The following is a 25,492-nucleotide window of genomic DNA, read 5'->3' as shown; positions in this document are numbered from 1 at the left end:
ACCACACTATCATGTTGCCTTTGTGATTTCAAAAAAGAGGCTGCAAGGACAAATTAAAGTTGACTTTTCTTAAAATAACTGGTTTGTCAATTGGCACAAGCATTTTTTTATTTTTGCCGCAGTTGCAGATCAGTGACAAGAGTGCAGGTGGCAGAATTGTGTGACACGTCAGCTGTTGTGAAAACTGCAACTACCTGCATCCCTCAACATCACATATGCTAAGAAGGACTGCTATGAAATGTAATCCAACATCTATTGTAAGTCTGAACAGTTTCCACCTCTGCAATAGAGTATGCAAATATGCACAGTCAAAATTTGTATGATACCTGATATTTTCAGGTCTACAAGCTAGTTTGCATGCCCTTATTTAAAGGCAAATGAATAGCATCTGTGCATAAGGAAGAGTTTGTGACAATTAACATGGGTGAAGACTGGAGAGGAAGAAAATACACAACCATCTTGTGCTTTCAAGCTAATATTATATATGCACTGGGTATGAGAATAACTTTTTTCAATACGACATTCATAGTTACAAAAATCCTTTCACATCTTTGATAACAGCAACAACTGGGAAGGGAGTGTTAGAAAGAGTATGTTCCCACTAAAGTTTAGAAATAAATATATAGTCAGTCCTTCATAGCTCGTGAGTTCTGCATCTATGGATTCAACCAACCACTGCTTGAAAATATTCAAAAATTATCAAAACATTGTGTGGGCAAGAGGGGCACTTTTTAATTGTCATCAACCTGTAGTTGAAAGAAGAATTCTTTCTGTTACTCTCTGATAGATAATCCTCAGTTCTAAGCATTTTATATAAGGGGCTTTAACATCCAGGGATTTTTATATCTGCTGAGGGTGATGGAATCAATCTCCCCAGAGAAGTGACTGTACACTATGTGACTCTTTATGGAAGCATTTTCTTTTGGACTGCAGCCATAAGACAAGACTTAATGTACAGCAACAAATGAAGATGCACCAGACAGAAAGATCACTGGACTGTCTAGGAACCTCAGCTCATGCTAACTTTCTCACTATTTTCTAATGCTGGAGTATCAGAGTACAGTGGATGTCTTCCCACAATGCACTGCCACTTCTTGTGGGTGTGCATGCAAATCCATCTCGCCAGTGTGCAAAGATGGAGGAAAAAAGTCAATTTTCAGAAGTTGGGTGTTCTCCCAACTCCTGATTAAAGACAGCATGCGGAAGCGGAGGAAAGCAGGGAAACATCGTGAGATGGCTGGCCATCTCCGAAAACGTATCTTGCCAGGGTAGGTAATGTCCCCACTATTAAGGATTCTTTCCCCCACTTTTCTCTGCTTCCCACCTGCCCATGGAATAAATTCATAGCTCACTATTGTTTGTAAGCTCCAGCTTTCCAAAGGCTCTCAGTGCTATCTGAACATACACAGAACAAGAACCACTACTGAGCTACTCAGTTGTTCCAGTTGGCTAAACTGATAGAATTAGGGGAAAAGAGAAGATATAAATACATAGAGCTATACAACTAACACTTTCAGAGAATATGAATTATGGATAATGAAGGTTTTAGCAGCATCAATGTGTTACAATGCATAAAAGTTGTTTTATGCCTTTAGGTTCTAATAATCACACCCGATCTTTTTCATATGAACTGCAGTAGTTTAAACTCAAAGGGCTCTTTCGCTGCTTTAGATGTTAGGAGACAATCAAGAATGATAAAGGATATAGTTTGCGGCTATAGCAGAAAGGGAAATAAGTGGAAATTAGGCATGCAAGTGGCATGACTTGCTGTATCTTTCCACTTGCACAAGGACATTCTTGGAGCTAAAACCGGAGCACTAATCTAGCAAAAGTTCATTCTATTTAAAATCTGGCAGGACACTGATTTTAACAAGTGTTGCTAAAGATTATTTTTCATTGAATCAAGCTCATGTTTACATATTTGAAATGCAGATGTTAAGTGATAATAAAATTAACATTTTCCTATGGTCATGGGAGAAGACAGATATAATATAAAAACAAAGCTCACAGAAAATTCTTCAGCTGCCATGTGAGTCCAGTTTTGCAACTGAAATAGAAGATATGAATGTCAGTGAATGAAAAACTGGCTCAGTCATTAGCTTCAGATAGGTATTCACTTGTATAAATAAATAAATAAATACATACATAGATATCAATTCAATCAAACATTTACCCAATTGTAGTTAACATTGTAAAAGGAACTGCTTATACGTGTAGATCTGTTCCAGAGATGGATATTGGCAGCACACAGTGCTTCGTAACAAAATACAAAATGCTTCTGGTCCCAAGTATTTCACATAAGGGAGACTCAATTATATTGAGTGACTGGAATTGTAATAGTTAAAATCTGAAATCATAAGAGATAAAAACACCAAAAATAGCCTTTATTTATTGTTTTCTACTATTAACCTTGGGTGCTGTTTTCATGATGGAAGGCATTTTAAGTTGTCTTCCATTATATCAGCTCTTGTAAGTGACCTTAAGCTCCTTTAAAACAATTAAATATCCAAATGTTAATGGCAGAGTTTTTTGAGCATGATCATGACATGAAGGTACTAGCGTTACTTTTCTTGGTATACACTTCATTTTGTGAATATTAACATTCTCTTCTACTTGATGTGTTAATAACCTCTGAGTCACATAGGGCCAAGGTCTCGAAACTAATCATGAAAAAACCTACTGACTGCTATTCACTCTAATATAATAACCCTTTATTTAAAACAACCTCCAATAAATTTCATTATAAGAAGTTATTAAAAGGGTTAAAACCTATTAAATGTCAAAGAATTTTCCTGACTCAAACTTCCAATAAAGGAAGAGAATGGGCTTTCTTACTGAATTATTTAAATCTTTACTGACTGTGCACTGAACCATTAAATTAGAAAAGTGTTATTAGAAGTGTTCTCTGGTTTTTATAAAAGTTGTAGCCTGGAATGTATCAAACCACAGCCTTTAACTTGAGTAGTTAAAGAAATAGGTTTTTAATCCCAAATACATGACTTTCCTTGATATAAAAAGGGGTCATAATTAAAAGTCTGGCCTGCAAGCAGAAGATAATAAAACTATTATTATAAAAGCATGCATGTTCATTTAGTATACTTTCCATGCATGTTTCTATTTTAATATGGACAAATGTCTTCAATTTAGTTTGATCTTGCAGAGTCCACTAATTTGGTCCTTCTCAGCAAACAATAAAGCTTTTAACTGTGACTCATTTTGAAGAATTAATAGTGAATCAATTTTAAACATCTTTTTCAATGCACCTAATTCTCACAGGGTTTATAGCAGGTACAGGTTAACAGGAAAACTGGGATATGTGATCTTACATCCCAGTACACTTGTCTTTATCAGCATCTTACATTTAATTATAATTTAAACACTAGTTATTTAATGTCTAATTTAAGTAAAGAAGAAAAAGAACTATGTTCCCTACCATTTGTCAAACAATTTGGAAATTTCAAAACTGGTATTTTGCCATGGATTATGCTGCCACACCAGATGGTCTTCATACAGTACAGTAACCATGTGGACGAGACTTTGTACTACTCTATTATCAAAACCATACCAAAAAAGGGAAATGCAAAAGACTGCTCAAACTTCCGTACAGTGGCCCTTATTTCTCATGCCAGTAAGGTAATGCTCAAGATCCTGCAAGGAAGACTCCAGCAATACATGGAGCAAGAGTTGCCAGATGTTCAAGCTGGGTTTAGAAAAGGCAGAGGAACGAGAGACCAAATTGCCAATATCCGCTGGATAATGGAGAAAGGCAGGGAGTTTCAGAAAAACATCTACTTCTGCTTCATTGACTATTCTAAAGCCTTTGATTGTGTGGATCATAATAAATTGTGGCAAGTTCTTGGTGGGATGGGCATCCCAAGCCACCTTGTCTCTCTCCTGAGGAATCTGTACAAGGACCAAGTAGCAACAGTCAGAACTGACCACGGAACAACAGACTGGTTCAAGATTGGGAGAGGCGTCCGGCAAGGCTGCATCCTCTCACCCAACCTTTTTAACTTGTATGCAGAACACATCATGCGATGTGCGGGGCTGGATGAATGCAAAGCTGGGGTGAAAATTGCTGGAAGAAACATTAACAACCTCAGATATGCAGATGACACCACTCTGATGGCCGAAAGCGAGGAGGAGCTGAGGAGCCTTCTAATCAAGGTGAAAGAAGAAAGCGCAAAAGCCGGGTTGCAGCTAAACGTCAAAAAAACCAAGATTATGGCAACAAGAATGATTGACAACTGGAAAATAGAGGGAGAAACCGTGGAGGCCGTGACAGACTTTGTATTTCTAGGTGCAAAGATTACTGCAGATGCAGACTGTAGCCAGGAAATCAGAAGACGCTTACTTCTTGGGAGGAGAGCAATGTCCAATCTCGATAAAATAGTAAAGAGTAGAGACATCAGACTGGCAACAAAGATCCGCCTAGTCAAAACCATGGTATTCCCTGTAGTCACCTACGGATGTGAGAGCTGGACCTTAGGGAAGGCTGAGCGAAGGAAGATCGATGCTTTTGAGCTGTGGTGCTGGAGGAAAGTGCTGAGAGTGCCTTGGACTGCAAGAAGATCCAACCAGTCCATCCTCCAGGAAATAAAGCCCGACTGCTCACTGGAGGGAAAGATACTAGAGACAAAGTTGAAGTACTTTGGCCACATCATGAGGAGACAGGAAAGCCTAGAGAAGACAATTATGCTGGGGAAAGTGGAGGGCAAAAGGAAGAGGGGCCGACCAAGGGCAAGATGGATGGATGGCATCCTTGAAGTGACCGGACTGACCTTGAGGGAGCTGGGGGTGGTAACGGCCGACAGGGAGCTCTGGCGTGGGCTGGTCCATGAGGTCACGAAGAGTCGGAGACGACTGAACGAATGAACAACATTATCAAAACATTTAAAAGGCCTGGCAACACATGGGAAGACCAATCATGCAAGCTCATCTTCCTATAATACCCAAGATACACGATCATTCCAGTGCCAAGTCTTTAAATGTTGTGACAACAACATAGACTAAAGCTACAGATAAATGATTCTGAAAGTGTTTGTTGCACAATTCTAATGTATTTTAATAGAGAGAGGGAAAGATTCAGACTTTTCAGGTAAAGTATATTCATACTAACTTTATAAAAATTTTTAAAATCTAGCCTATTTAGTCCAACCTTATTGAATCTTGTATTCTAAATTATCTAGTTTAGATGTACAAATATACCTCAATATACAAGCTAGATGTGTTCCAAAGGAAGAAATAGCAGAAAGAGTAGGGATAGGTTCCTACATCAGCAAAGAGAAATTTGACATTTTTCAGAAAATTTTTCATCCAAAATTAATAATATGCGCATGCGGAACCGGAAAACAAGGTTAGGTTTTGTGAGTTTTTTTTTTAAAAAAACCATCTTGACTTTTGTAGACAGCACTGGAAAACTTCTTCCAAATGCTTCCAGGATTTTTTTTCTTAGTCCAGCCTCCTTTCTTATGATTTTCCTTTTGGTGGCCAAACTATGGTCTTTCATCATATTGGGTAAAGAGCTAGTGAGGCAACTTACTGGCTTTTTCTCTTTTCTTCCTATTTTGCTGTTGCATGTTCAGTAAGTGATCGCAGAGGTAGCTGCCATACCCCTTGCCCATTTTAGATGGAGGTGTGTCAACCAGTTCTGGATGGGCTTACACTCCCCCTGAAAGACTGTGCTCGCAGCTTGGGAGTGCTCCTGGATCTGATTCTCCAAATGTCAGACCAGGTAGATGAGACAGTCAGGAGTGCTACTATCAGTTTCGGCTGATATGCCAGCTGTGCCCCCTTCCTAGATCTGGAGGACATTAAGATGGTAGTACATGCACTGGTAACCTCAAGGTTGGACTCCTGCAATGCGCTTTACATTGGGCTACCTTTGTACCAAGTTTGGAGACTCAAGTTGGTCAAAATACAGCAGCTAGATTGGTTATGGGATCATCCATATCACACCTATCCTAAAGTCACTTCACTGGCTGCCAATTAGTTTCTGGGCAAAGTACAAAGTGTTGGGTTTGACCTTTAAAGCCCTACATGGTTTGGGTCCAGATTATCTACAAGATCACCTTCTCCTGTCTTATTCACCCCACACACTGAGGTCCTCTGGGGAGCATCTGAACCCGACTGGTGACCAGAGGACCTTTTCATAAGTCTCTCCAAGACTGTGGAACAACCTGCTGGTTGAGCTTCAACAGCTAAATGAGCTGTTGAAATTTTTAAAATTAATTTTTATCTCACTTTTCTCCCATGGGTGGGATTCAAAGTTGCGTAGAATGGTTATAAAACAGAGATTATATAACATAAAAGTTCAAACAAAAACATCACAGACCAAATAAACAAATTGCTCCCCCCACCAATCAATTAATTATTTTAAGATACAAGTGAAGACCTATTTCTTTTAGCAGGCCTATCCAGAAAGTTTTAATGATGATTTTTAAACTTGCATTTTATGCTTAATCTCTGATGTTAGTGTGAGAGAAATAACATTTTATTATTTTATTATAATTGAATTGAATTGCATTGTTGCCAACACTGTGAACCGGTCTAAGTCCCCAGTGGGGCTCAGAAGGGTGGTATACAATAGAATCATAGAATTAAAGAATTGGAAGAGACCGCATGGGCCATCCAATTCAACCCCCTGCCAAGAAGCAGGAAAATACCACAAATAAATAAATAAATCAACCAGAGAAGAATCTTATTCTATTCCAATCTTTATTGTATTATTTACTGCCCACATTCTGCTGGAATTTGACACTTAAAGTCTTGTGCTTCTCTAATGCTCCACCATCCTCCCAATATGGTTGCTGGTAAAACAAAACAAAACAAAACAAAAACTGGCTAGCTAGGAGAGAACAAGGAAAACTCTGGGGGTTGGGTGGGTGGACAAATACTTTCCTCATTATTTTTAGATTATTTAAAGATATTATTTAATATTGCTTTATTTATTTGTTTATTTATTTATTTAGCATTCTTTTATTCTGATCAAGAAAATGGATTCTTGTTTGTTTTTATGAAGTCTATGTCCCAAGGACATTGTTAACTGATTGGGATGAAAAAAAATTGTAACCTCAAAACTCACAACATTTAAGCCCAGTGTGTTTTGGATGGAAAAAATGCACACTAACATCAGTAAATCCTACTTCCTAATACATTATTGATTGAAAACAATACCTAAATCAAAGCAATAACATAACCTTGCTGATGTGAGACAAAGCAATTTTCTGACTGCATCTTAGCAATATGAATAAGATCCCCAGTATCACAGACCAATGTGCCTTTGTCAATTTCATATATGTATAATTATAAGGCAAGACTTCTAGTAAGTGATGAAAAATGAGTTTTGCTCTGGGGACAAAAGTGGTTTAATGATATGGTAATAAGTATCCCTTTCTCCTGCACTGTATTATTTACAACATTGCCTATTTAATATCTGCAAGATAATTATGAGGCTGCAGCAAACTAATTCATGCATTCTATATTTTAAAAACAGGAAAAATCTTAATTATTTGATTTTGTATTATTCAGAAAAGAATGGACTGAAAATTGTTAAAGAAGGAAGAAAAGTCAATATATAATGACAAATATTCATTACACAAGAGAATATGAGGCTAATTAATATTTATTGTTAAAAATAAATATGAGGCAAATAGCAACTTTTATTAAGACTATATCGCAATGACATTTTAAAAATGAATGAAGATAAAACACATCATGACGAGTGCTCCTAGATAACCCACTGAGTAATATTTGCAATTAACTGACTGTTTTGTAGCATTTCCTACATTTGGCTTGCATCCTATATAATTAACACTTATAAAATAAAATTCTGTTTTACATCAGTTGCCATATTCTACTCCTATTAATTACAAATCAGAGGAACTAAAACAAATGTAGTGGAAATCCATCACTTCCCCCATTTAATGTAAGACTAAGGCATTGTCAGTAAACTCTCTAATATAATTTGAAAAAAGAAGGTACTTAAACAATAGAACAATACACAAGTAAATGGGGAAAATGCAAAAAACACATGTGATTTGGTAGAAGAGAGTAAAATAATTCTGGGCACCACAATTGAAGAGAGATATTGACAAGCTGGAATGTGTCCAGAGGAGGGAGACTAAAATGATCAAGGGTCTGGAGAACAAGCCCTATGAGGAGTGGTTTACAGAGCTGGGCATTTTAAGCCTAAAGAAGAGAAGGCTGAAAGGAGACATGATAGCCATGTATAAATATGTGAGAGGAAGTCATAGGGAGGAGGGAGCAAGCTTGTTTTCTGCTGCCCTGGAGACTAGGACGTGGAACAATTGCTTCAAACTACAAGAAAGGAGATTCCAGCTGAACATGAGGAAGAACTTCCTGACTGTGAGAGCCGTTCAGCAGTGGAACTCTCTGCCCTGGAGTGTGGTGGAGGCTCCTTCTTTGGAAGCTTTTAAACATAGGCTGGATGGCCATCTGTCGTTGGTGCTTTGAATGCAATTTTCCTGCTTCTTGGCAGGGGGTTGGACTGGATGGCACATGAGGTCTGTTTCAACTTTATGATTCTATGATTCAAAGAGAGAAGAATTGCTTATAGAATAAATCAGTTCTGGTTTACTCTAAAAAAAAAGCTATTGGTTGAGAAATGAGTGAAAAGTTGTTGGACATATACTCACTATTCATTTATTTATTTTGTGTCAAAAGCATTGCATAAATAAAGAAGTATAAAACTGATAAAATAAAGGGAGCACAAGCAGCTAAATAATTTTAGACACAAAACGGGCAACAGCAACAGTCTTGTCTGTAGCTTTAAACAATTCTTCCTCTGTGCATGAGGCAGGGCACTGTGGGCAAGCATAAAAATGCCAAGTTGTTTATTCTGCACAAGATGGAGGATTCTTCTAGGTACTGCCATTTTGGCAGGTTGTTTTTTGATCTGCCGACTCCGTTTCTGAGTCTGTTCAGGGACTTCCAAGTGCTCATTCTTGGTTTACCCTTGGAGGAAGACCTTCATTGATGTCCATCCAGTTGGAATTGTCTGATTTTCCTGCCCATTGGGATATTTTTGCTGTTGCTGGAGGATTTTCACAGTGAGTAGATTACACTACTCATTAATAATGTGTGAGTAGATTTTCCAAAGAGATTCCAAATCCCATAAAATGTGGGAATACATGTAGGAAAGGAATTCAGCAGTTCCTTGAGTCAGTTTTGTGCATGGAGGGAGATCCAAGTATTTATCACTTGCCAAGGCAATTTATTCACAATTGATTGCTCAAATGAAGTCAACCCCCATGTCAAGTTAGGTCTAAATCAATAGAAGGAGAGAGCAAAGTTGCCTATAGAACAGTGGTTCTCAACCTGTGGATCCCCATGTGTTTTGGCCTACATCTCCCAGAAATCCCAGCCAGTTTACTAGCTGTTAGGATTTCTGGGAATTGAAGGCCAAAACATCTGAGGACCTGCAGGTTGAGAACCACTGCGAAAGACTTAACAGGAAAAATTAAGTTTATCTATTGATATCCTTTCTTTCTACCAAGACCTTCCACTTTATTCTCACAACTAGTTAGACTGAGAGACAAATCACTGGGTTGTGGCCGTACACAGGGCTCCATGTCTGAGTGGGGATTTTAATCCAGGTCTCTACAACCTTAATCCAATACTCTGAATCACGAGAAGGAGAATCTATCACATTTTAGGTGGTTCCAGCTCATACCTCCCATCAGCTTCTGGCAGGATAGTTGATAATAAGGATTACAGGACTTGCAGTCTACAAACTTTTCAAAAATCACAGATGTACGTCCCTAAACGAATTCCTGCACCACACTGACTTGAAATCAACAGAAAACACTCACACCACAAAGACAGACATTGAGGCAAATAATCATAATCAAGAAATTATGGGGGTTTCCAAGTTTCAGAGCATAGGCTTTTAATGGCAATTCAATCTGCAGCTATCTGAAGTGTCATAATCCTTCAGCTACCATGTTACCATCTTCTGAAGACAAATTTTTGAGGAAAAAGTTCACAATGACCTCCTTTGAAATACAAAACTTCAATGATAAACATGCAACCAATAGTCTTTTCTTCACATTACTACATTTAGGTAGACCAAAACAATGCCGCTACTAATGGTCAGTGCAGCAATGGTTATTCTTGATGCTGGTTTAAGTGTCTTTGATATGGAGACCTCAGTTGCGCAATGGGTTAAACCCTTGTGCCAGCAGGATTGCTGACCAACAGGTAGGCGGTTCAAATCCAGGGAGCGGGGTGAGCTCCCGTCTCAACTCTAGCTTCCCATGTGGGGACATGAAAAGCAGCTTTCAACAGGATGGTAAAACAACAAAACATCTGGGGCAACGTCCTTGCAGATGGCCAATTCTCTCACACCAGAAGCAACTTGTAATTTCTCAAGTCACATCTGCACCTTTAAAATTCCCTCCTATTCTAACAAGGATCCTTGCACACAAAGCTAAAATATAAGTTTTGCTCTTAAAATGTTAGTTTATTCCCCTTGTCATGTCTAAACCATTTTTTTTTTTTTGCAGAAATACAAAAATTGAATCAGAAAAGTCAGCTGCAGAAAGTTTGCAATATTCAAATCAACTGAGTACAAGAGGCTGGGGGAAAACCACTTTTTCATATTTTGATCTTTATCATTCCCTTCTCTTGAAGGCAATTTCTAAATTAAAACAACAAACATACAATAAAAATATAGTATATTAATTAAATAAATTGAACAGCAGCATTAACAGGCATAAACCATTTAGGTCAGTTTAAAATACACTGCAAAGGGAGAAAATTAGAGATAAAAAATACATGTCAGCATTAAGTAACCTGTGGAAGTCATCACTGGAATTGTCGCCTTTGTATTTATCTTCGTTTAAAAATAGTTCATTGGGATTATATTAGAATTTCAGAATCAGAAGCAGACAAAACATTATTTTTAACCTCGGCTGGCTATTTCACAACAAGATTGGAACTGAGTACTGTATATAGGTTAAAACCATGAAGGGGAAAAAAAATAATACGCCAATGTATTCAGAAACAGTACTTTATTCCAGAGTGCCTTTTATAATGCATAATTGATTGATTTCACTCTCAGTCTCAAATGCAAGATCACATCTAGAAGTTTTTAAACTAATGTGTTTAAAGTGGGATAAGAATATTATGATAAAATCCACTTTGTCCCTATGCTAATTTTTTTTAAAAACCCTCAATATCATTTAGACATTAAAATCCAGTTTTGTTCCAGCCTGTGTGATGCAGTGGTTAGAATTCTGGACTGGGAGATGGGAGATCTAGGTTGTTGACATCACAGTGCTGAAAAGAAGCCCACTCCTGGACACAAATGCTGTTCCCTGTACACAGTTAGGCATGGACCAAGGAATGCAGAGAGGGATATTCTTCCATGGGGTTTCTTCATGACTTCTATCAAATCCTTCCAGACTTTCCAGCATATGTCCAAAAATGTCTGGGGAAAATGCCTTTCCTTTCACTGCTCTGATATACTATTCTTAAATGTCAATATCAGTCATACCTCTAGATTCCTCTATTCAGACAGTTCTTTTCCTATTCCCATAACTAATACAGATCTATGATTCTCTGCCATCTAAAAGTCTCCTACAAGCTGAAATGATTCTGCATTTTCCCCCTTGCTACGCCATATGCAATGAGCCTTCAGTATCCAGGGTGGAAATGGTTTCAGGACCTCAAGCGGATATTCAGAAATGTGCATGCTGAAGTCCTTATTTTTTTTAAATGGCATAGGGCAAAAGCAGAGGTGGTGGCAAATCCCCAGGCATCCAGGTGCATACAATTCTTTGGGCTCCCTGGAAACAGGGGAGCCCAAACAATGCAATCTACTTGGTGGTTGAATTTTGTCACCATCTCTGCTTTGATTGGGAGTTGCATGGTAAAGCGTTGGACTGAATGGCCCTCATGATCTCTTCCACCTCTAGGATTTGGTTGCTTCTCTATGCCATTTTTAATAGGGGATTATTTTATAAGCCTTGCCTTAGGCTCAGAGTATCTCTACAAAGCCTTGTGAGGGTTATACAGCAAGCTACTATTTAAAATAATGTAAGTCAGCAGCATAGCTGTTAGCCAACCCCACCAGCAGCCCACTTCTGCCATGCACATGAAGCCAGCCAGTTCAAAGACAAAAACAGACTCCGCACTACATTCAGATTCAAATGTCCAGTATTTTGTACATTTGAACCGGAGCTAAGTGGATTCAATGGATAAGGCGGACCCACTTTATTGGAACCATGTTGTATGATGATTCTATCATAACACCTTCCTTCCTTCCTTCCTTCCTTCCTTCCTTCCTATCCCTCCCCTCATTATGGAAAGGATTTGAAGCGTCCTTCTAATTCCAATTGCTGTACACCTTCAAATCATTTATCAAGAGTTTTATTGGCAGAATATATTCAGAGGAAAGTTCCCTTTATCCTTCTCTGATGGTGAGAGTGTGTGATTTTTCTATGCTCACCTAATCAGTTTCCACATCCAAGTATGGATTCAAACCTTGGTCTTGCAGGTTCTAGTCAATAGTCAAACCACCACACCACATTGACCCTTTCCAACTGCAATAGCCTTCAGACAAAATACCTGCATCTGAAACAATCACACTATTTTCCCATTTCCAACCAGTAGTTGTTGGCTGATTTTGATCAGATTACATCAGCCAGTAATTGTTTAATGCAGCACTAGTAACTCATTTTTGGCTTATTTTATTTTTGCTAGGTTGTCTTCATGACTAGAAAAAAACCTGTTACACACAAGTATTTCTGCTTAATATTATGTATATTCTGTTTAAGATGGATACTTTATATTTTACAAACATGCCAATCATGCTTGAGTGACCTAAATTTGCCAAAATATACAGCAAATCTATAACAGAATCACAGGTGAGGCGTTTCTCACTAGCTTGTCCCAGACTGCGGAAATCCTTTTCATCGGAGATTAAGGTGCCTACTACTTTTCCATATAAAATCCAGATTATCTGATTTAAACTGGATTATATGGCAGTGTAGACTCATACAATCCAATTTGAAGCAGATAATCTGGGATCAGATCATCAGATATAGGCAAGTATAGAAGGGGCTTAAGTTGCCTTCTGCACCAACCTTCCATCAAGTAGGTAAAGTCTTACTACCTGACCACTTCAGCAGGCTTTTTTTTCTGAAGAGGCCTACTGTATTTCCTCCTTCATTCTTGTTATGTTTTTAAAAAATATTATTTAACATTATTATTTATAGTTGTATGTTCCTTAATTTATGTGGGAAGGTGTTTTGTAACTTAAACTGGAAGATAGGTGACATAGAAAAAAATAATGGAATAAACTTGTCAAACACCATATCCATAGGTAGGATTGTATAAAAGTAATAAGAAAGGGGATTCCTGACACACATTATAGGTACAACCTCAGTAATATGAACACTGGTGGATAACAAATATGAATTACCATGCTGCAGGTGGCAGTGTAATTCAGATCCATGGAAAATAATCTGTGTCCACAAACCATGTCTAGTTCTAATCTGGCGTTAAGTACAAAACTTTCAAAATAGTTGTTTTGCTATAAGAATCAAACTGAGCATACAAAAAAAAATCTCAAAAATGTTCCAATGCTACTATTTTGTTCTATCTTCAGTTGATTACCAATCAATTTCCTTCAGGGAAATGTACAGCAAACCAGAACATTGACTGACTGAATTTTATCTTTCCTCTCAAAGATGTACGCAATTCTGTAAATCTCACAGTCAGTGCAAAGACTTTTATTTGCTTCCAGAGGCAGTATTCATATCCAGAACATTTCATCTACTGTACAAAAGACAAGCAGTTTATTTATTTATTTTTTAAGAAAAACATGTATTTTGCATAATTAAATCTTGAAGCTGTATTGCAAAACACACTCTAATTGCTAACCACATGTTTTAAAATACTTTTTGAGTTGTTCATCTTTGAAGTGCTATAAAGGGCCAGGAATGGCAATCATGGGGATAAGAAAACCGATGGAGTTCAAAATGATGAGATTGGCATGATTTATAATTGGTTTGTTTCTACTTAATCTACATTAATGTAAACAATAAATCTTCACTCTCCCAAAGATTGTGAGAATTTTCATTTATCTTTTATGACAAGAGAGCAGAACAGGAGAGCTTAATGAATGGAAAGCAGCAATGAGGTCATGTTTAAAAGCTACACAGGTCAAATGTCTGACATTTCTGAACACTGGAAAACTAGCAACATGGTAATAAGTATTTTGGTCAAGTCGCTAAGGTTTATTTGTGACAGTCCTAGCAGGGGGAAAAAGAACAAATTAAGCATATTTCAAACATTAAGGGCAACTAGAAGGAAATTTTGACACTCTATTCAGCCTCTACATAAAATGTATGTAACCAAATGAACCAAGTCACAATAAATATATGGGGTAAGCTTATATTTTTTCAGTGGTATGGTCTCTGGAATATTTTATACACTAGATGAATCTATTTTAGTGATTCTGCTCATAACGATAATCAGGAACATTATTGTAGATCCTAGCCAAATCAAATGGTTCTGTGTCTGTTTTTTTAGTACATTTTTTGTACTCAAATGAAAGCCTTTCTGTTGTCTGACAATATCATTCACTGATCAAGAGTGATGGCCAGAGCCATTAGTAAGAAAAGTAAACTGATCAGGCAGTCCAACAAGATTTGACAATGGCTTTTTGTCAAAGTAGATACTAATCTGTTGATGCTTCTGAAGTTCACTACACCAATAATAAATCAACTACTGGTGGCTTCGTAACTATTCAAACATAAGATGGCAACCATTCAGGAAGCATAACAACCTATTCATTCAGTTTTTTCTAGCCTTTAATTGCAGTTGCTGCTCCTAGAACCGTACAGATCTAATAATCAACCTGACCAAACTGATCTAGTCCATAAACAATAGAAATGAAAGGGCTATATAAGTAACAGAACAAATAACCTTTTAAAAAGGGTATATATACTCTATATATCCAAAAAGCATGGGCTGACATATCCATGGACCAATGTGAGTACTGTACCTTAACTCATCTACATTAAAAAAGAGAGAAATCTTTCTATGAAAGCACCCCCACCTCTGAATACAATGGCAAAAGGCAAGAGTCCATCTTGGGAGAACCTAAAAAATGAGCAACCCCTCCTACTCTCTCCACCATGGTGCTGCTTCTGGCCTTTAAAAAGGCCAGGGCAGACTAAGACAGTAGAGTCATGGGCAGCTTTCTTTGTGAAGTGACAGCTGACATATCCACAGGTCATACATGGGTACATATGGTAGTTAAGGTCTATGTGCTGATGCTGCAAAATGCATTTGACCTAACTTATATTTTTGGCAATCTACTAATATCTGCTTAAAAATATATCTCTGCTTTTTTAAAGCCAGTTTTAAGGGTGTCTAAGGGGTGCAATGGGACTGGGAGAATATTTTGCTTCCACTTGTGTCAATAGACATCCAGTATACAAAAGCACACATGCGTACACACACTCGACATATGGAAGTATAAATGCAGGCAGTCCCCAAGTAATGAATAAGAAAGATATTGTAGGTTTCTTCTTAAGTTGAATTTGTATGTAAGTCAGAACAGGTACATTTTAAAAGTGTAACTAGCCAAAAAAATTTAAAAAGTTTTAGATAGCATTTGTTTTGCTGTCTGTGCCCCTGTTCAGAAGATTTCATCTCATTTTCTATCTCCGTGACAATTGGATTTTGAAAATTTTGGGTTGTTTCATAAGTAAGGATTTATGATAAAGCTTCTTTGAAATCTACTCCCTTCCTAGGGGTAGATTTCTCCTCACTTCCTGTTATCTCAGAGACAGGAAGGAAGGTGATTTTTTTCTAATGAGAATACACACAGCATTAAAAAGTTCACAATGGCTCTGACTCAGGCATGGGCAAACTTTCGGTCCTCCAGGTGTTTTGGACTTCAACTCTCACAATTCCTAATAGCCTTCTGGCTGCAAAGAATTGTAGGAGTTGAGGTTCAAAACACCTGGAGGACTGAAAGTTTGCCCAATCCTGCTCTAACCATACATCATACTAACAAAAAAAAAGAAAGAAAAGAAATTAAGACTGTATGGAGTTCTGCTTTAAATGGAACTTAGACATCTGTTTGTCTTAATCTTTTATGTACACTTACCTGCAAAAGTAAGTGCTTAAACATTTTCGAATACTGCAAAAGACTCTACCCTGTGTGCCCACTCCCAGGCTCACTTAGCACCACCATCCCCGCATTTGTAACTAGGAGTAAGACATAACCTGAGGATTGCTTATAATCACTCTCTTCACACTTTCACCCTTTTAAAACATTAATTTAAAAAAAATTAAATGTCCTACATTTTTTTAAAAATGGGGATAACTTATCAGCAATTTTATACATCAGCCACTTCCTAAAAAATCAGTCTTCCTATATCAATGCAGACCTCACAACTTTTGAGGATGCCTGTCATAGATGCAGGCGAAACATCAGAAGAGAATGCTTCTGGAACATGGCCATACAGCCTGAAAAACTTACAGCAACCCAATGCAGATTGAACCTTGGGACACTATGCTCAGTTTTATTTAGGAAAGTAAAACTGAGCATAGTGCCCCAAGGTACAATCTGCATTGCTATAGGAAGGCTGATTTTTTAGGAAGTTGCTGATGTATAAAATTGCTGATAAATTAATCCCATTTTTTAAAAATGCTTTTGGTCGCTTCTGGTGTGAGATAATCAGCCGTCTACAAAGATACTGCCCAAGGGATGCCTGGATGTATGCAATCCTGCAGGGAGGCTTCTCTCATGTTTATTTAGGAAAGCCCTATTATAATGCAGCCGGAGCCCTGCCACATGCACAATGGGGGACGTTCTTATAGCAACACTAGAGGCACTCCAAGTGGCCAGCTACTGGTCAAAGGACATTTAATATAATGCCAAGCTTTTAAACTTTGTGTTTTTTCAAAAAAACAAACAAAACAAAACATCACAACTGTACCCTTGGTTTGCTCCTGATACAATAAATAAAAAAATAGAAAAGTATTTCAAAGATTAAAATATTAATATGATCTGCAAAGCCAGTATGACCCCAGATAGAAAATGGAAAAATAAGAGTTCTACCACCATCTCAAAATATGCCATTGTCTAAATAAATTGTTTAATATCAGTGATCAGATGCTCATGCCCCATAATTATATCTGTAGTTTAAAAAAAACAAAAACCCTACATACTGTTATTATGGTTACACCTTGAGAAACAAAGTTATTATACACATAATGAACATGTATTTTGTTATGCAGTTAGATAAGTGACTAAATTGGTTTATGTGGTTTAAAGCCTGATCCTAAATTCATTTATTTAGAACAAAGTTCGACTGACCTCAATGTCACCTCCTTCTCAGAATGCAGATTAAGGAATGCAGTATTATTTACACAGTCATATATTGTCTGGACTGTACATTTTAGTGCAGATTTCACTATTCTGATGTATGCCAAATGGGAGGAATTTATTTGAAAGGAATGAAATTAATTCTTTAAAAACTGATATATTGAAACATTGCATGGTCCATCCAAATATGCTGTCATATCATCTTGTGATGCTGAAACCAATGCTACTTCTTACCTCTTGGCTGACACTATTTATTTATTTATTTATTTATTTACTGTCCTTGTATACCGCCGTTTCTCAGCCTAACTGGCGACTCAACGCGGTTTACAACAAAATATACAGTGCACAGTATACAATTAAAACCATAAAAAACATAATACACAATATTACACGTAAATCACAATCCAATACATCTCTAACTAAAATCGTGGTCCAATTGCATCATGCATATTACCAATCTGTAATCAACACATTCATTGCACCGAATTAACCAAATGCCTGCTTGAACATCCAAGTTTTTAGTCTTCTTCGGAATACCATCAGCGAGGAGGCTGATCTTACCTCCATGGGAAGGGCGTTCCAGAGCCGAGGGGCCACCACAGAAAAGGCCCTGTCTCTCGTCCCCGCCAGCCGCACCTGTGAAGCAGGCGGGATAGAGAGCAAGGCCTCCCCAGAAGATCTTAGGGTCCTGGTGGGCTGATAGGCCGAGATACATTCGGATAGGTAGGTTGGGCCAGAACCGTTTAGGGCTTTAAAGGCCAATGCCAGCACTTTGAATTGAGCCCTGTAGCAAATCGGCAGCCAGTGGACACTTACAAGGTGTCTCTTTTTGCTCTGGCAGCACTGAAAATCCAAGCAAGATTAATTTCTGATATTACAGTTGACTGTTCTGGGGATGCTGTTAACTAATAATAGTGTGACTGTTTATATCCAAAGTGTTCCTTGCTTAAATTTTAATAATACTGAATTTACTTGGTTTTAAACTATGCAAGACCTAGTTCATATAGTATTTTCATATAGGGTGTGGCCCTCCCTAAACTTTAGACTTAGGTTTTCCTTCAAGTCTGAAATTACTTGAAGGCACACAAAAACAATCCTAATTTACTTGACTATTTCATCATCCAAAAGTAGGCCCACAGTTCCCATTGAAACATGAGTAAGTTTACTTTGGTGAAAATTGTTCTTCATTTTAAATATTGTTTTGTCTTTCATTTATTTATTTATTTGCATTATAATTAAGATATGTGCAGTGTGTATAGGAATCAGTTCATTTTTATTTTTCCAAACTATAGTTTGGACCCCTAACAGTCTGAGGAACCATGAACCAGCCCCTCAATTAAAAAGTTTGAAAACCCCTGGTGTAAGCACTAAATAAACTACTACTACTACTGTGATATGAGTACATTATTTTGTTAATAATCTCCCCACCAATCTTCTCTCCATTTCTTTTTCAGAGTTCATCTAAAAACTGCTAAAAAGACATTTTCTTTTTGTTTACATTATTCTATAGAAACTGAAGGCACTAATATTAATTTAATAAAAGATTTATAGCATAATTACATTTCCAACAGTACTTAAATGAAAGGAAACCATATGAATTGAACCCTAATATTTAGCTAGGAATTGTTTTGATTTCCCTGATTATTGGCTGGAGAGCAGAACTAGTTATGTCTTGATGATGCTGTCACCGGTATGTTCAAGTAACTGTACTTGGCGGTTTAGGATAATGCAATTTGGGCATCACTTTAATTTTCTTCAAGCAGCTCCTTGCCCATCCGCCTAATTTACTTATTTTTGGGGTCAATTTTTAGTGGATCCTAATCTTGGTCCTTCAGATGTTTTGTACTTCAACTCCCAGAAATCCTAGCCAGATTTCCAGCTGTTAGGAATTGTGAGAGCTGAAATCCAAAATAACTGGAGGACCAAAGGTTGGGCATCACTGACCTAGACATAGGTTTTTCACATGCTGCATATGTAATTATTTGTGTGTGACAGAGATGTGGTTGGTCAGATAACTAGCTTTTCTTAAGGGATTTCCTGAGGCACCAGATGTCATTTATCAGTGGACAACTTGAAGGGATAAGTTTGAAACTCTCTGAAAGCGCCACTGTGGATGCTAGTGGTGCTTCTGATTGGGGAAGGTGAACAGGTGATGAAAGACAGTGGAAACTTCCATTCGCTGTTTAGCACTGGGAAGCTGTTCTCTAGGAAGGCCCAGTTTAACTAGACTTTTGGGAGGAAGTGCCTCTATATCGTGTTAGGTTGCCATGTTGCAGATTCCAGTTAAAAAATAAAGTTGTGATCATATACAGGGTGAGGCAGCATAACTTCCTTTTTTCAAAACTTAATAAAACCCATTGTATGAGCCACATTTTTTTATTTTTTTATAATGTAGGTGCATACCTAAAGTTTTGTTTTACGTAGTTTTGAAGATCAAATTAGGTAGGTGACGTCCCCCATTCTCCATTCTCCATACACGGAGTAAACCGATTTCTGGCATTTGTCATGACTCTTGCCAGCATAACAGGCGTTATGTTGGCAATTTCTTCCTGGATGTTAGTCTTCAAATCTTGTAAGGTCCTTGGACAGTTCACATAAACATGAGATTTCAAAAAGCCCCATAGAAAAAAATTAAAAGGGGTCAAATCTGGAGAGTGGGCCAGCCACTCCAAATCCGCTCGAAAAGTAGACCTCGACGGCAAAAGCATGCTCCTCACTGTTCCAACGCATGATGGCGACTGAACTGTGTCAGGACAAAACTTTATACTCCCGCCTCTCGAACAAGATCACTAGAGCTCCGCTACGTCTTCAACCGACTAATGGTGTGCATTTTAAAAAAGGAAGTTATGCTTCCTCACCCTGTATAATATCAACACTGTATGGTATCATTGGTTCAAATGGAACAGCAATGTTTGTGCGCAATGCATACGAACTGCCATTGAGCTGTTCATTCATTCAAAGGAAGGATTTTTTTGTTAACATTATTAGTGTTCACCAAAACAGAACAATTCTCTTTTGGCTGAAGTTTCAACACATTACCTTGGCAATCATGATTTTAATGAAATATACCTTCATCAATACATGCTTAGATTCTGAGGCACAGAGTTTAGTCTCATATTTAGTCACAAATATCTCTCTTAGGGAAAGATGATTTTGACTACTTTTATCTGATAATGTGATTAGTAAATAATGTACAACAATCATTTTTGCAACATTATGTATACATCTTATTTCCTAGATCTGTTCTTCGCAGCTTTGTTTGGCATAAAACTCTCATGTCCTTCCCATGTATCTGAAAAATGGGGGTTCTGTTGCAATCCATTTATTTGCAGCACATAATAATTAACAGCACAAGAGACAAATAAAGATTTATTAAACAGCATGCTGCATTCTGTCACATTGTTACTATATTATTTGTTTTGGCAGACTCTTTGTTTAAATTTGGGTGTGGATAGTGTTTATACATCCTTGGTTCCATTTATTAGGATAAATGTTTCAGAAATATTTACAGCCACATTTCGCTATTTCTTTACACATTTTATCTACCACATGCCTCCTTCTGTCTGCACTCCAGAATGGCCTTCCTAAGGCAATTCCTTAAAATACCTGTCTTTGATAAACAGAATAAATTAAACATATGGTATCTAAACATTTGGCTGGAATATGATCATCCAAACAACTTAATCAGTTGATGTGTTTACCAGAACAATAAATAACCATGTACACAAAAAGTTCCAACAACTTCTTGCATTGTATTAATGATTTGTAGGTCACATTGATATGAAAGCACCCAGTCACTGTATTCCTATCCATAAATCAAAAACTCATGCAGCCAGGAGACATCTCCTAGATAATCTTCTGAGGAGCAAATACAAAGTCATACACATATACGTATGTGTGTGTAGCAGAGGTGCTGTAGGATCACAAATTCCTCTGAGGATGCCTGCCATAGATGCAGGCGAAACGTCAGGAGAAATGCCTCTAGAACATGGCCATATAGCCCGAAAAAACCCACAAGAACTGAGTGATTCCGGCCATGAAAGCCTTCGACAATACATTATGACATTTAAAATGAGGTGCTAAAACTGGAGCTCAATTTTAAATCTTTACTTTTTTCCAGAGAACCATATGCTTTTTAGTATAAGATTCAAAAATACAGTGAAACATGGCAGCTAATAAATAATTTTATGGTTAGCAAAGCACTGGGATCTTCAGAAGAAATGTTATGAACATCTGTCTTTTGTAAGAGGAGAAAACAATGAAACAGCCAATTACTGTGAAATAACTTCATCCCGCAGCAGTCTTATTAATAAATGAGAGCTGACAGAATAATCTTCTTGTAACACCTTAAACACTAATAATATAATAACTTGTCTGTTTAAATGGAATGTTTTGTTTTGCATTCACTATCAATCTGTTGCACTGCTCTTGCAAATATATAAATATTTGAGCCACAATTCTCTATAGTGGTCTCTGTTACATAACTCGATTAATACTTAGCTTTGTAACAGAAGAGCTAAGAAACCCTGACAGTGAATTCTGAAGATGCCTATCAGGGCACTGGAAAATATATCTGGATGTGCATTGGTGTTTCCTGGCCAGTGTCCCAGTGTACCATTGTCCCTTGCGTATTGACCCTGCAGAGCATCAATTATGAAGACAAAAGTCTCCCGTTGAATTCAAGTCTCAGTTCCTAAATTACATTAGCTCAGCATTTCAGTGATATATGATGGAAGTGTTTATATAATATTTGTTGTCTAATCATGCTGAAGTACCTAGAAAATACCTAGAAATGATGTATTTTGTCAGTTGCGGGTAAATGAAATGATGAATACTAGTTTCATAAATTTTTTGGGGAGGGGGGAGGGTACTGTGGTTCCCAAACTACCCACAGCATAGAAAAAAGTACAGTATTTAATAGCATTGGGAGCCCTGTACAATGGAACCTCTACGTAAGAGCATCCCAAGATTGTTTTGAAGTAAGAGCTGTCATTCAGTCTAGGCTTCACTTTGACATAAGAGCAGCATTTTGAGTTAAGAGCTAGTGCCAGAGGGAGTGCTAGTGCAAAAGTATATGGCTTTAGGGCTTCAAGGGAGCTACCTCTGTGCCTTGTGCTCTTGTCAAGTCCACTTTGGGTGATTGCTGTTCGCTTTGCTCTTGTCCGCTTTGTGGAACTTTGGGTTAGTGGATTTTGTGTGCTTTTTATTCCTGATATGTTTGGCTTCATGAATGGGAGGGGGGGGGGAGAACAAGGGAGGGGAAAATGATACTTCTGCCTCTTCACTTTGTGCTTCTGCCACTTTAAAGTTGGCTTTTTTTGTTCCATGTGAATGTGTGTTTATACATTATTTGTTATTTATAAGTACATGTCCTTATTTTAAAACACATAACAAAAAGGTGTGGGTGGGTTGGGGCCCCAGAATGCATTCACAGAATTTCAATGAGATAAGGGCATTTGGCGTTAAGACCTCAGTTATGGAACAAATTAAACTTTTAAGTCAAGGTATCGATGTACTTTAGAAATGCTAATTATCTTGCAATCCGCACTGAAATCCAGCTTTCCTACCCTGATGTCCTCTTAAGTTATTTTGGACATTTCTAAAATTAGCCACATTGACATCTTCAGGGCATCGGGTGAAGACAGATTATCTTAGTTCCAGTACACCAAAACTGTCAGTACCTATAATGACGATGAAGTCCATTGAGGAAGAGAAACAAAAAAGGAAGTGAGCTGTTGATACCATTTCCTCTGCCGCCATAGTTAAGACTCAAACCTTTAAAACTGAGAAAGCACTGGCCTCAACCATGTGCAGGAAGGATTTTGGAACAGCTCTGTCCACTTGGCTCACATAGGATGCTTCTGAAATGATTGTAAGTTCCTGCTTGTACCATAACTGCTTAGATTGGCTTAACACAAGCATGGGCAAACTTGGGTCCTCCAGGCATTTTGGACTTGAACTCCCACAATTCCTAACAACCTCAACCCCTTCCTTTCCCCCCTCAGTCACTTAAGCGGCTGAGGGGAGAAAGGAAGGGGCTGAAGGTTGTTAGGAATTGTGGGAGTTCAAGTCCAAAATGCCTGGAGGGCCCAAGTTTGCCCATGCCTGGTTTAACACATATGAGACTGCTGATTTTTTCCCCTTATACAGACCCCATTTATATACAACACAGTAGAGAACTGTCTATGAGGAAATATTGTGTATGTCCTGACTTATTTGATGCGGCTGAAACAAAGCTGTCTACCAGATGTCAGTGAATACACAAACACACACACAAAACCACTAATGCTAATGAAAACCTAAGATGAACATGCTTTTAACATTAATGGAAATAGTAGGTAATGATTAATGATTATTACTGTATTCCAGGCTTTCACAGAGACTAATGTACCATATAACTTAAAGGAAAACCAGATTTTTATTAGACATATCCATCTTTGCCTTATTGACTACGATGTTCAACTTTGTCCCTCCAAGAAAAATCCAAAAGTTTACTTTTGTTGCTACTGAATGTCACTCTTAATTAGAAATAGGTAATGACATGCTGGGTATAAGATTTTTATTTCTGACTTCAAAAGGAAGGGACTACCTAGAATTGTGCAGTGTCTTTACTTTGAAGAAAATGTCTTTTATCACTTATTTTACTACAACACATTAAAATCAAATATCTCCTGTAGCAAAACGATTCAAGTCTCTGGAACTCAAATAATTTTCTAATAAAAAATGCATGAGACAAATAAATGCACTTTATGTTCCACAAGAAAAGGCAGTTTCAACAGGCTAATGCTCAGAGAAAATTCATTTTATCAACCAGCCATTTCATTCTGTGGTGCTGTTACAAGCTCCTTCCAGTTGCTAGGCAACTATAATTCATAGTACCTTTTAATGGATACTCTGCTTCTGCTGAGAACATTAAGGTGAAGAGAATAAATGCCTTGGGTGAATCTTGAAATCTTTCATTATGCATGTCATTCTATTTTTGTAATGCTATAATGCTGAAATGTTTCTGTGGCAGGCAACTGAGTTGTGGTAATTGCATATTCCTCTCATATATGTTTTGTAAGCAGAGCAGCACGTACTTGTCTAAAATGAGTTATTTCAAACATGATTGAAATAGGACTTTTTTCTACTGCTAAAGGTAGTAAATATACCCAAAAGGGGGGAGGGAGGGGGAGGGGTAGGAATAGGTCTAGAGTAAGTCTTCAGACTTTCAGGAAGACTTATATATAGTATAAACTGGAAGTAATCAAACAGGTTCAGGATTTATTACCAGGATAGAAGCAAGTATGAAATGTAACATTCAAACTATAGAAAGTAATTATTGCATTTATTCTCTTTTTTTTTTATCTTTCCTCCCGTACCTGATTATTTATTTCGTATCAAAAGCATTGCATAAATTAGTATAAAACTGATAAAAATGGGTGTGCAGGTGACTAAATATCTTTTGACCAAAAATGGGCAACAGCAATGGTATTGTCTGTAGCCTCCAAAAATTCCTCCTCTGTACATGAGGCTGGGCACTGTAGACAAGCATACAGATGTGGAGTTGTCTGTTCTGCTCCACAGTCACACAAGGTATGGGATTCTTTTAGGTAGTGCCATTTTGCCAGGTTGTCTTTTAATTTTTTAAATTTATTTATTTATTTAGGGCTTTTATATCCCGTCCTTTCTCAACCTCCACAGAAGGACTCAGGACGGCTAACAAAGTGGCACCCCATGGCACCCACATCAAAATATAAATATACAATTAACAGTAATGTAATAATAACAATATGAAACAGTATAAACAGTATAAAACCATATAAACCATATAAAAACAGACAACAAATAGTCAGTGGTCACCCACTCCACTTCTGAGTGTATTCAGGGACTTCCAAATTGCCCATTCTTGGTTTGCCCCTGGAGGAAGACCCTCACCGGGGGGGGGGGGGGCATCCAGTTGGGATTTCCTGGTTTAGCTGCCCAAAGGGATACTCTTGCAGTTGCTGAAGGAATGCCAAGAGGAGTGGTAGTTCTCATAAATCTTTTCCTTGATTTGAGTCTGCTGGGAGGAGGCTGGTAACCATGTAGTGGATGGCTTTCACAGTGTTCAACCTTATTTCTTTCACATCCCGTACCTAA

General features: G+C 37.7%; 1 protein-coding gene across 4 annotated transcripts in view; it reads right to left on the bottom strand.

Moving 5' to 3' along the window:
* Positions 1–25,492, bottom strand: part of TOX (thymocyte selection associated high mobility group box) — a 236,137-nt gene that overhangs the window by 60,222 nt on the left and 150,423 nt on the right. For 3 of the 4 annotated variants that reach the window (XM_060775365.2, XM_060775368.2, XM_060775367.2), the window contains exon 4: positions 2,009–2,047. The exons of the other annotated variant lie outside the window; for it this stretch is intronic. In XM_060775365.2, the coding sequence (XP_060631348.2) occupies positions 2,009–2,047 (39 nt within the window). The remainder of the gene's footprint in view (positions 1–2,008; positions 2,048–25,492) is intronic. 4 annotated transcript variants of the gene reach the window in all.

Source organism: Anolis sagrei, chromosome 4 (genome assembly GCF_037176765.1).
Source record: "Anolis sagrei isolate rAnoSag1 chromosome 4, rAnoSag1.mat, whole genome shotgun sequence".
NCBI lineage: Eukaryota > Metazoa > Chordata > Lepidosauria > Squamata > Dactyloidae > Anolis > Anolis sagrei.
Note: the sequence above shows the minus strand (reverse complement) of the source record. Positions and strands in the feature narration are given on the sequence as shown.